Source organism: Epinephelus lanceolatus, chromosome 19 (genome assembly GCF_041903045.1).
Source record: "Epinephelus lanceolatus isolate andai-2023 chromosome 19, ASM4190304v1, whole genome shotgun sequence".
Lineage (NCBI taxonomy): Eukaryota > Metazoa > Chordata > Actinopteri > Perciformes > Serranidae > Epinephelus > Epinephelus lanceolatus.
In genome coordinates this window covers 9,464,944-9,477,279 of record NC_135752.1, presented here as the reverse complement: position 1 = coordinate 9,477,279, position 12,336 = coordinate 9,464,944, and the positions used below count along the sequence as shown (strand labels likewise).

The 12,336-nt window shown below is 37.5% G+C and overlaps 1 protein-coding gene across 2 annotated transcripts in view; it reads left to right on the top strand.

Moving 5' to 3' along the window:
• erbin (erbb2 interacting protein) overlaps positions 1–7,918 on the top strand; it is a 68,590-nt gene extending 60,672 nt beyond the window's left edge. For both annotated transcript variants that reach the window (XM_033646538.2, XM_033646539.2), the window contains 5 exons: positions 2,189–2,242; positions 2,360–2,527; positions 2,739–2,831; positions 3,853–3,927; positions 4,044–7,918. In XM_033646538.2, coding sequence (XP_033502429.1) covers positions 2,189–2,242; positions 2,360–2,527; positions 2,739–2,831; positions 3,853–3,927; positions 4,044–4,151 — 498 coding nt within the window. In that variant the 3' untranslated portion in view covers positions 4,152–7,918. The remainder of the gene's footprint in view (positions 1–2,188; positions 2,243–2,359; positions 2,528–2,738; positions 2,832–3,852; positions 3,928–4,043) is intronic.
• Positions 7,919–12,336: the final 4,418 nt, after the last annotated feature.

Here is a 12,336-nt window from a genome sequence, read left to right as displayed (position 1 = left end):
CAGAGTGAAGGCAAAGGGGCCAACAAGTGCTAAACACCTCTGGGAACTCCTTCAAGACTGTTGGAAAACCATTTCAGGTGACTACCTCTTGAAGCTCATCGAGAGAATGCCAAGAGTGTGCAAAGCAGTAATCAGAGCAAAGGGTGGCTATTTTGAAGAAACTAGAATATAAAATGTTTTCAGTTATTTCACCTTTTTTTGTTAAGTACATAACTCCACGTGTTCATTCATAGTTTTGATGCCTTCAGTGAGAATCTACAATGTAAATAGTCATGAAAATAAAGAAAACGCATTGAATGAGAAGGTGTGTCCAAACTTTTGGCCTGTACTGTATGTCTTCTCAGAGTGAACATGGATGGATTCTAGTCTGTTGTGTAGCTCCTCTCCTTGAAATGCATTTGACTTGTTTAAAAGGGGCCTGCTTAGTTTTTGTACCATCATCTAATTGGTTTCAAGGCTTTACTTCTGCCATGATACAATGACAGAAAGACTGATCTATACATCTGGCATCTGACTAAAGTGATCAAGGCTGCCACTTAGCTTTAGCTAATTTAGAAATTAAAGGAATACTTAACCCCAAGTTACCATTTGCGTGAAAGACAGCAAAACTATATCAAAACATCTGTTTTCAAATGCTCCCACAGCTCGTGCAGTATAATCCAAGTCTCATTTATCCAGTCATATGCTCAGTACTTCCCAAACAGTCGGCCTTTTCTGACAGGGAACTGAACTGAAAGTGAAACAGACTCCATTGACAAAAACAGTAATTTTACCTCACAGAACAAAGGAGCTGCTGAGCTACCAGTGCTTCCATCAATTTGTTTGTTTGTGTTATTGTGTGGCATGTCTGAATCCAAATTAACCCTGCAAAATACCAACCAAGTCAGGCACTGAATAAGGCATAAATAACTTCCATTTAGTTCATTTAGTTCCCCGTTGGAAAGGGCTGTCTGATTGGGAAGTGCTGAGCAAAAGACTGGATCAATGAGACTTGGATTTTACTGCACAAGTTGTGTGAGCATTTGCGAACATGTTTTGATACAGTTTTGCTGTTGTGAAACGCAGACCCCTATGACTTCAGTTCATCAATAATTTTCTCCATTTGGAAATTCTTCATTCACTGTAGAGAAATGTGAGAAAAACCAAGTTTTCTTTTTCAGTTCAATGAACATGGGGTGATTGACTGATATACAAATGGTACTTTGGGGGTGAAGTGTTCCTTTAATTAAAATTGTCTTCCTCACAGAATGTATTGGCCTAGTGGCATAATTATTAACGTCTTCTACATCTCATTGTAGTAATAAACAGGAAAGATGTTTCTGTCTTCTGTTAACAGAGACTTATATTTCTAGAGAAACATTTACAGCAGATCTGTATTTCTCTGAATCCAGCCTACAACAAAAAGTGGCGTCCTAAGCTGTGATGTAACAGGCTTGTTGGAGGAAATTGAGCTTTTTCAGGGCAGGCTCTTCACTGAGAAACCCTACCTTCATTTGAGTCCTAGTTAGTAATCAGATATGTCACATCATATATGGTACAAAACACCCCAATTAAACCTGCCAGGTGCTTTAACATGATAATCATCATCCCGTTGTGCGTATCCTGTGATTGTAATCCATCTCAGCAACCGTGAAATTCTTTTTCTTTTTAACTGCACTTAAAATCCTTATTTTGCTCATTCATAATCTTCACTTCAACTTTCGATCACTTCAGAATCACTTCATATCTTCTCACTTTGTGTGTGTGGGGGTGAAAACTGTGTTTACAAAAGGTAAGTGGTTAGAAGTGTGTGTCTAAGTGATTTAGAAAGTGGGTATTAGAATTTGTAGAGACATAAAGTGCTTGTGCACTATCCAAGACTAGGATGTCTAAGAGTGTTGTGTAACCCCTTCCCTACTTAACATTTAAGATTCACTTCATCTCCAGCAAGCTAATATTCCGAGTTATGTGCTGCTTAGTGTCTGAATAGACACTAAACACAGTTTAATCTCAGTTTTTCATCATTTTAATCAGATGTGTCCCTTTCACCTCCTTCAAAAACAACACATCACTGCCTAATGCCATTACCAGACATGAGAAATGGTTGTCAGTGTCTGTCTGTCTTGATCATTATCCCTTGATGTAAATGAGGTTCACTGGAGTGAGGTTGGGGCACGCTGTTAATGATCATCACTGTCTTCCCTTTCAGGATGATGTGTTTCCCCAAGGGCAGCAGAGCTACACCATGGACCCCCACAGAAAAGTAGGTTTAATACAAACTTTTAGCTGCACAGTAAAAATGTGGTTGTGAAATATCAAAATTTAAAAAGAATAATAAAAGAAAAGCCTCAGTTCATCTCTGTGTGTTTTTGTTTCCCAGGTGCCTTTGATGAACGGTCAGATGGGGCCTTCTGTTCGTCCCCAGGTGAGCCAGTCGTCCATGGCCCGCCATCCTTCCAGGGAGCAGCTCATTGATTACCTGATGCTCAAAGTCTCCCATCAGCCCCAGGGGCCTCCACGCATCCCACATGACTCACTGCAGCAAGAGGTGATGGATGGTGTTGGTGTGAAAAAAGTGCTTAATAATAAATTTGACTTTGAGGATATCTTTTATTGGCTAGACTGAAGTTTGATTAAAAGAATAATTTGACACAGGAACCTGAACTGTAACCCTTTCAAGACTAGTGTTGAAAACTAGTGTAATTAACAGTGAATGATTATGAATAAATGGCTAATGAAAGTATGTGGGTGTGTTTCAGATCCGTGTGAAAGTGGAGAAGAATCCAGAACTGGGTTTCAGTATATCAGGAGGAGTGGGAGGTCGGGGAAATCCCTTTCGTCCAGATGACAATGTAAGTTTATATATTTCATACCATGGTCTGAGTGAATACTCCATTCTGATTGGCTGCTGGGTTTCCATTAAAACTTGTTATAGGACAACTACTAAGAAGTGCAGGTGAAACTGTATGTTAATCGTTGTAAATTAATGCCCTGGCTACATGATAATATCAGCATCTATCTTATGTGAGTAACCAGAGCAACAGGGAAGCAGTCAACGCTCCATTTACAATTTGTTCTAACACTGAAGGCAGTCAGTGCCTCATTGTCTTGACACCACAGACTGTAACACACAAACTGCAGTAGTACACTGGCCCTCTGAACTTACTGATATTTTGTATCACATCAGTGGCCATCTCACATCCCATTCGCTATTCAACTCGCTGTTTCATACGGTGGCCAATGAAGTGGCTGATAGCCAGCTAGTCTTGTTGTTAAACATACTGTCAGATTATATTTACTATTATCAAGTATACATAATGTTTTTAACCTTGAATGTTGATTGCATAACGTTGGCTTAGAATCTCCCGTTGATAAGCCGTATCTCAGGTTCATCCTGTTTACTGGAGAATTAATAACGTTTCCACTGCATGAGAACCTTATGGGATGGTAATGATTGTTCCAGGTATTAGGTGTCACCAGGGAAACCGAGCTGTGACTTGTGAAATACTTGGATTTTGACCACAAAACACAAGAAAATCTAAATGAATATTCTTTTTATATTTCTGTTCTTTAGCAAGTGACCATGGTATAAAAACGATAATGCCCTTGGTAATCAGGAATCAGGAATTAATGGCCTCTGTGGAGGCAACAGTCCAATTCGCAGCGAGGATGGGTCAGACCTCCTCATCAGCCAGAAATTCCTGATAACACCTCGTCAGGCATTATCCCACACTTAATGTGCCATACATAAACAATGTTTAATATTCCATTTCCTAAGTTGTACTCTGCACCCACTTTAGGACAACACTCAGTATAACTTAGTGGCTTTTAGTTTGTACAATTAATATAATATTTTTCCATATATGATTTCAGGGTATATTTGTGACAAGGGTCCAACCTGAGGGGCCGGCATCTATGATTCTTCAGCCTGGAGATAAAATCATCCAGGTAATCTGCTGTCTGTACAAATATCACACAGCTCTCATCAACATTTTTGTAATTAGTTGAAGTTTTATTGGTAATTTTTCCCCCCATGTTAACCAGAATTCTGTCTGTTCTCACAGGCAAATGGATACAGCTTTGTGAATATCGATCATGGGAATGCAGTGTCCCTCCTGAAGACGTTTCCAAACACTGTGGATTTGACTATCATAAGAGAAACGCAAGCATAGACTCAAGTGAAACTGACCTCTGAAGCGTTTGGAGGGGGGGACACGAGAGGAGAGACAAACAGAGAAATTAATGTTGACTCTCATATTTTTATACACAGAGGAGACTGACCTGTTGATACCTGTTGGGACTATTTATAGTAGAGATCTTCATAGCCTTGATTAAACGGGGAAAACCACTGAATGTAGTGGATCAAAGTGAGACGGCGGCAAACCTCTGCAAGTACGAGTCCTCAAAAGGCCATCACTGTGGTATATATATTTTTATACATAAGAAGCTGAAGATATGACCTGCTCTGATGCAAATAATTACTGTGGTCTCTGTACAGATCATCTTTTGTTTCTGTCCAAAACTTCTTTGTCATGAATTAGGTTTCATTTCTGCAAATTGACATGATCTGACCACTTAGGGACAGAGCTCCCTCTCTTCTGTCATCCAATTTGCCTTTTTTTTTTTAAATAAGTGTTTTATTTAAGATGTTGAAACCATATTCTGGTCTGCCGTGCGATCTTATATGGAGGACAATGTTACGTGCTTTTCATGTGGAGACGAATGTAGATCAAGGAGGTGTTTGATTAGTTTTTTTGGAGAGATTTTTTTTTCTCTTCTTGGAAGATCGAAGAGTTGAGATGAGGAGATCATCCGCCCCTGCTTCCATAAACACCCTCCAGCGTACACACACTTCTGTCCTCAGCTCCACTCAGATACCCTCACAGCGACTGCTCTGCTTATCACCTGACCAGACCACTACCTGTGCTGTGTGGAAACAACAGGAGTAAATCACAGCTTCTCAGATGTTGAAGAAATGCAGTCTGCATGTGGTCATTTAATGAGACTGGAAAATGTAATATTGGTGGAACTGGGAAAGGAGAAGTGTAGCATGTGTTTGCTCAGCCTTAACCTGTTTTACCAGTCAGAAGTTCTTCTCTAAAGCAAGAGCGAGTTTGATGTTTTGGGAAATACGCTTCTTTACTTTCAGGAGGAGTGTGACATGAGTAGATTGAAGCAGTGGTAGCTATTGATCTTCTCCAATCTTTTTCCTGCCAGAAAGCAAGTGACTTCCCAAAATGTCAAAACTGTTCCTTTAAGCAGAGAAAAATATGGCGGTTATGCTAGTTAACCAAAGCAAGTTTGGAAATAGTGAACAGAAGGCTAAAGCAGGAGACAATTTATGAAAGAGATTTGAATAAGAACAGGTCAAAGTTTCACAGTTTTATTTTTAAAGGGTAACGCCAGTGTTTTTTCACCTGGACCCTACTGTCCCATGTTTTGTGCCATAAGTGATTGTTGGGAACAGCAGTGTTTGAAACTGGCCCAGTATTGAGCCAGAGCGGCAGAAAAACAGGCAGCAACAAAGTTTTTGTTTTTGTCATTGACAAGATCAGATTGTTATTGTTCGTGTCTAACAACATTATGGAAATGATGCTCCTCCTGACATAGGCCATGTTTTTTTAAAACCAGAAACAGAATGGCTTTCAGCAAACACACCAGACTCTATTTAAATATGCAGTATTTTTATCATCATAAGATAAACTTCATTTAAAGTTGACAGAAACAAAATAATACTCACAAACACCATCTTGTTTAGTCTTTCCACAGTTTTAACAATCGCCAACTCTGTTTGGTTGAAATAATATTAATACACCCAGTTAGATGTGAAAACATGCTGGCTATATACATGCTAAAATTGCTTTTTATTAAAATGGAGTCTGGTGGGTTTGGCGATAGCGATTTTGAGGCTGTTTCTGTTTAAACAAAACGGATCTTACTCTTTAACAAAAGGTCTATCTCTGTAAGGATCCTTTTTATAATGTTGTCAGACACTTAAAATAACAATCTGAGTCTCTCAGTTTTCACACTGTGCAACTGCAAAACACGCTGCAATGAAACCATGTCAGTTTACGTCCACTTAAAGTAAACTGACGTGGTTTCATTGCAGCCTGTTTTGCGGCTGCTGCGCTCTCCTTCCCATCAGTCACTTAGACACAAAAACGTGGGAAAATAGGGATCAGGGTGAAAAATACTGAAGTTCCCCTTTAAGGGCTTCATCTTTCAGGCAGCCATTGGTGAGATGAGTGTTTGTTTTGCAGGGGTTTCAACATCTGTCAGTTTTATTTTTTACATGGGAGAAGACCACAGTTTGCCTTTTATGTCTGTAAAAATGTTTTATCATACTTTTTACTCATCACTTTGGAGCAGTTTCTCAATCTTTTTTTTTCTTTGCTGTACAGAGAGTAGAGTTGGGAGAGACAAGTTGTCAAGTGCCATAGACCTTGAACTGTTTGAACAGGGGAGGACCTTTGACCCCAGCACCCAAGCAATATTCACATGTTCACAATCTTCTGAGTACGTTTGCAGCATAATGGCTTCAAAGCAATATTTAAAGCCTTTTATTTTCATCCAGAAAAACAACATCAGATAGCATTTTTTAAAAACACAATCTTTTAGTAATCACTGATGATTTTACATGATTTTTATATTGTAAAAGAATCATTTTTTGTAATGAGATAGCACAGGAGATATATACAGCAGTGCTTAAACAGAAAGATTTCTCTGCATTGTGTAGAAGTGAATGTTTGTGTCACTTTGCCTGAGAGCTTTTTATCATTTTGTTGCTTTGATTAACTCCTGATGTTCATTTGTGCAAAATAATCAACTTACACTGTTGGAAAAAACTTAAACAGTCAAAGCTGCATCTCAGAACATTACTCATGTTTGTCAAAGAACTGTGTCAGAAGGAAAAATGTGATTTAAAAGGCAACATGACGTGACTTCTAATTCTCTGTGCACCTCTGCGTTTATATTCATTCACTGGTAATGACTCTTCAGTGAGACGTGTTTCCGAAGAAATGGAAATGATAAAATTTACTAAGTAATGTCCCCATAAATTCCAACAATACATTTGTGACCACTGAATTGTTTGTACAATATATAATAGAATTTTATCCTACAGTGTTTCAGCAAATGGCATTCCCTCAACTTGTTTACAGTAGATTGTGTCATCTACTCTTCCCACGTGTAGTTAAGATTGACCCATATGTGGCGCTGTCCAACCAAAATAAAAACACTGTGGTATTTAAGAAAAAGAAATAGCCCTTTTTAATAATAATAGTCGTACTGTTTAAAGTTAGCTGTTCTAAGTGAAGCTGTACCCTTCATTTCCAAACTGAATCTTAAATTGGTACATTTTATTCACAAGCAGATGACATTGATAATGAGCATTTCCCAAATTTCTCACAGAACGTAGTATTTTACACGGATGAATTGTTGTGTACATTATTTGTATTAATTTTGTTTTTGATGTCTGTTGACTTTCTAAGAATAGGGAGAAACATTTCTGAGGTAATGGTCACTTTATGTTCATGGCAAAAAAGAACATATACAGTCTGACATCGTAGACAATCTAGGGAGATAAAACATGTCGTCACATTTTCTTCATTCATGTCAGTTTCTTATGCTCCCGTATTGTTCTTATTTATTTAGCAGTCTTCTGTGGTTTTTAGACCGTACTAATCAAATTGTAAATACTCTTAAAAAAGTGAGAAAAGAATTAATAACGGCATTAGTGACTTGCGATTGTAAAACCAGCAATAAATTGCAATGCAGAGGCACTCGTTTTAATGTATAGCTAGTATTTCTAAGGTTTCTCTGGAAACAGCCACAGTGAGATGATGATTGATATGCATTTATCCAACATTCCAGATTTTGTACATAATGACCTGTTTCTGAAGTAACCTGTGGAAAATAAACTAATGCTCTTTAGAAAGGATCCCTCTGTCTTCATTTCATCCTCTGGGTTCATCTTTTTACACCAGTACAGTGAATGAATAACACAGTACATGCAGTGCAAATGGACGGTCCAAGGTTGACTTTTTAAGAATAGGGGGAAGCATTTCTGATGTAATGGTCACTTTGTATTCATAGCAAAAAAAACAACGAAAACAACAAATACAGTCTGACATCAAAGACAATCTAGGGAGACAAAACATGTTGTCACATTTTCTTCATTCATGTCAGTTTCTTATGCTCCCGTATTGTTCTTATGTATTTAGCAGTCTTCTGTGGTTTTTAGACCGTACTAATCAAATTGTAAATACTCAGCCACAGTGAGATGATGATTGATATGCATTTATCCAAACTAATGCTCTTTAGAAAGGATCCCTGTGAGTACAACTGCGTGTATTCAGGCTGCACTGGTCACAGTATAAGAGATGTATACAGTGGTTAAAGTAGGGGTATAGCACCAGTAAAACCACAATAATGAGCTGCATGTGAACATGTCACGAAACCTGAGAGATTACATGTGTACTGATGTGTGGAATCAGATCAGGAAGTGCAGACGTTATTGTAGCTGAAAACATGTAAAGGCTTCAGAGGTTTTTGGAACAGTGCAAACTCTTCCTGCCTGTTTCTTTAACCTGGTGTGTTGTATTTAATCAGTTTAAGACTGCTGAGGGCCTTTTACACACTCAGTACTGCAGGAGGAAGCACTGAGCATCCTGTGTTCATCTGAAACATTCTCTTTTCTCCCACAAGTTAGTTTCCACTGACATGTTGCACAAATATTAAACATTACATTTGAAACTGAGGCAAACTGAGACTAGACTGAGTGTTGAGAGCATTCTGTCAAGAGCTGAGCATGAGCTAAATTGTCACTGACAGAGGATAAACTGTGGTGGCTGCTGTACCTCTGACACCACCCTCAGGTCAAACAAAGTAATGTTTCCTTATTTTTTTAATCCTTTCAGTATTTCTGTGTGGAATGATCACTACATCCTCGCAGCATGGATACAGACTTTTAGTCTTATTGTGGAGGAAGAATCATTTATGTTTGTCTTACACACCCAAAGTAATGCTTAATTACTTAATGAAATATTTACATTACTCAAAACTGTCAACTGTGATTTATATTACAAACATGGCAGCAGAATAAACCATTTAAATGCATCAAAAACCAAATATAAGTATATGTAAATTCAATAAGTAAATGTCCTGTTACCTTCATAGATTTGTGTTATAAAGGGTGTGTGTGTGTGTGTGTGTGTGTGTGTGTTTGATCTTTTGCAGTAGCTGAAGGCCTCTGTTCACTTCTTCTCCTCTTCCTGAAGTGTTTACAACCTGTCCAATATGTTAATCTTCCTTCTTCCTGATCTTTGACAGTTTCTCAGAACTTTTGAATGTGTCAATGCTTTAAAATGACAAAGTAATCCAGATGACTCAGTGTAGCTGCTTGTTTAAAGAGACTCCTGGTGGTGAAGCTGTTTTAGCAGCATTTTAGCCACTAATACATTTAATGACACCTGCAACTGATTCACTATTTAAAAAGTTTCACATGAACTCAACATCACTTAAGTTAAAATAAAGCTCACAATACATAGTGTCACTTGATATGTCTGAGAGTTGATTTTATTCAATTCAACAGTAAACCAGTGAAGTTTAGAAATGAGTGTGACAGAGTGCTCAGTGGACGGCTTATGTTTTATCTGTAGAGTATATGTGACAATTCATGAACATACCCACATACTGTCAGAATAACTTTGTTTTCACTCAACCTGTGCAGCATGGGTTGATTGAATAGTTCAAGTTCAACTAAATTACTCTGACAGTATGTAGTAAATTGTCACATTTATTCTTTAGATAAGCAAAACAGATGAATTGTTGAATTTTAACTAATAAGCTGTTGAAATGTTACAAATACTCTATAAACTATCTGTAGACAAACTGTCCAAATAAAGTGTTACCCACAATTCTACATAATAACTTTGTTCACGTTCCTGGCTTTGCCTCTGAAACACATCTTGTTTCTATAAACCACAATAAAACTCAGACTAGTATAACAGGAGTCAGAACAGGCCACAAGCTTGTCGTGTTGCGTCATACATCGCCAAAATGTTTGAGCGCACAGACCTGTGTGCGCAATGACGCACGCATTTTGAGGAATTTGTGAAAATAAGTTCACTAATGTGATCAATTTTTTCACTTAAAAGGACCCGACAACAGTCCGGATACATTTCAAGCAGCAACCTCAAGTATCCACACAGAGGAGCGGGCCCTGGTTTGCTTACACCTGCGCGTGCTGACGTGATGACGTTTGCTCCTAAACGTTCCATCGTCTCCATAGCGCACAAGATAAACTCATTTTTGGCATCGTTCAAAAATTGGCCCGGTCGCCATCTTTACCTCCGACAAAATATGGACAATTCAATCTCCTCAAACAATATTAACAGTGTTTTCAAATCACGACACAATTATTAACACCTTCCACACCTGTCCCGCCAAACTCAGCACATGTTGAGTGTACTCAAATAGCGGCACCCTCACCAGATTATAATAATCATATTTACACCGAGTAAACGCCAAAAATCACCAAAAATCTTGTTTTCCTAACAGGCCGACTAATATTACATTGACCGTTACAGTTTAGTCCACAATGATATAATAATATCAGGCTAACAACAACAATAGTAATTAAAGCTGCTAGCAGCATTGTCAGGACCTTGGCTTCACGCTTTTTCGGCTTCCAGCTCACGTAGATATTTTGAATTATTTGTGAGGCAAAATGTTGATAAAACAAGCTATGTCAATAGAATGCAACATCCACATTAAAATGTAATACACTGTCATGATAAAGAAATTATAAAATGTGAACAACAACATGGTGTTTGTCATGCTGTTAAGAATTGAAGTGTACCCGTGTATTGTAAAAGGCAAAGGCCTGTTGTGACTGTACTCCTGTTTTGTGTGTAACACATTGTGATGTAAGTACATGAATATATATGTACATAATATAAATTTTAACTGGATAACAATACAGTATGTAATTAACAATCATGATCATAAATGTAGCAACAGAGTTATCAGTGTTAAAGGTTGTAGCAGTATGTGACAGATGGAAAACAGTGGTATATACTGTAGGTGGTGTTTAATTTTTTCAATAAAATAATGTATAAATCCCTATAGACAGAAAATATCACCTTTCCAAAAACTGCTGTAAAAATATAATATATTAATATTTTTGCCACTTTGAACAAGTCAATCTTTTAGAACTACTGTAGCGTGAAATATACATATTAAATATTAACTATGTTTTGAGGATTTTAATTGTTTAATGGTTTGTTTCATAGCTCTACTGTTTTTATAGGGGGAAAAAAAGAACTAATTTCCATAAAATACATGTCAAGGAGAATTTAATAGTTGTTATTTGGCCCTGAGCTAGGTCAATGAACTACTTCAGCCTGAAATATACATATGAAATATTAAAATGAAGATTCTGTTGCTTTAATGGCAGGAAGCAGGCTGATGCATCAGTTGTATTGGTCATAGTTACACAGTAATGCATGAGTGAGTTGCATATCCTTGTTTCTGTGGTGGAATGACATATCTCACATGTTTAGATACTTCCTGTTTGTGGCAGAGGGAGTTACAGATTGCACTAAGTATACATAATGTTGTATGCATCAAAAAGACAGCATTTAATTTTTCTGTCAATTAAATCAAAAGAAAGGTGTTTGATGCGGCTACTGTGTTGTTGAATGTAACATTTCCTCAAAGATGTATATTCTTTCCTGATGTTTGTAACACTGTTACTGACTTGTACTTGAAATGAGGTGATTTACTGCAGCCCTCCAGGTCAGTCACTTGGGTTCAGAGACATAAAATTGATAAAATAAATGGAAATACTTTTAAGGTCATTTTTAAAGTAATTTAAAACCTCTTGACCAGTTGAAAGCTTGAGCGTACAATAAATGAATGCAATCATTGTCAAACTCAATTTGAAAAATGTAAAGGGTTCTTATGAAGTGGTGTGAGCTTATATTTTGAAAGTTGTAGACATTAGCCATGTGACCTAATTAAACTTTGACAATCAAACAACACATCCATATTCATTTGAAATCATGTGACCTAGTGGAAGCGTGCTTGATGTCTACCGGCTGCTGTGAGGATATAAGTAACATCACACAGACACAAATATATACTAGTTAATGTCAGTGGAGAAACTGAGCAGGACTACATGTATTTAATCATGAGTGCTGCAGCACAGTTGTAGCTACAGGTTTGATTCACATTCTAAATGAGGCAAAATAGTTTGACCCGGAGATCTTGTATTTACATGTTTTTGCTATCAGGCATTTATTTAGGAAAATGTAGGAATGAGACACATGAGCTGGTCAGTTTGGTCAATGTTAT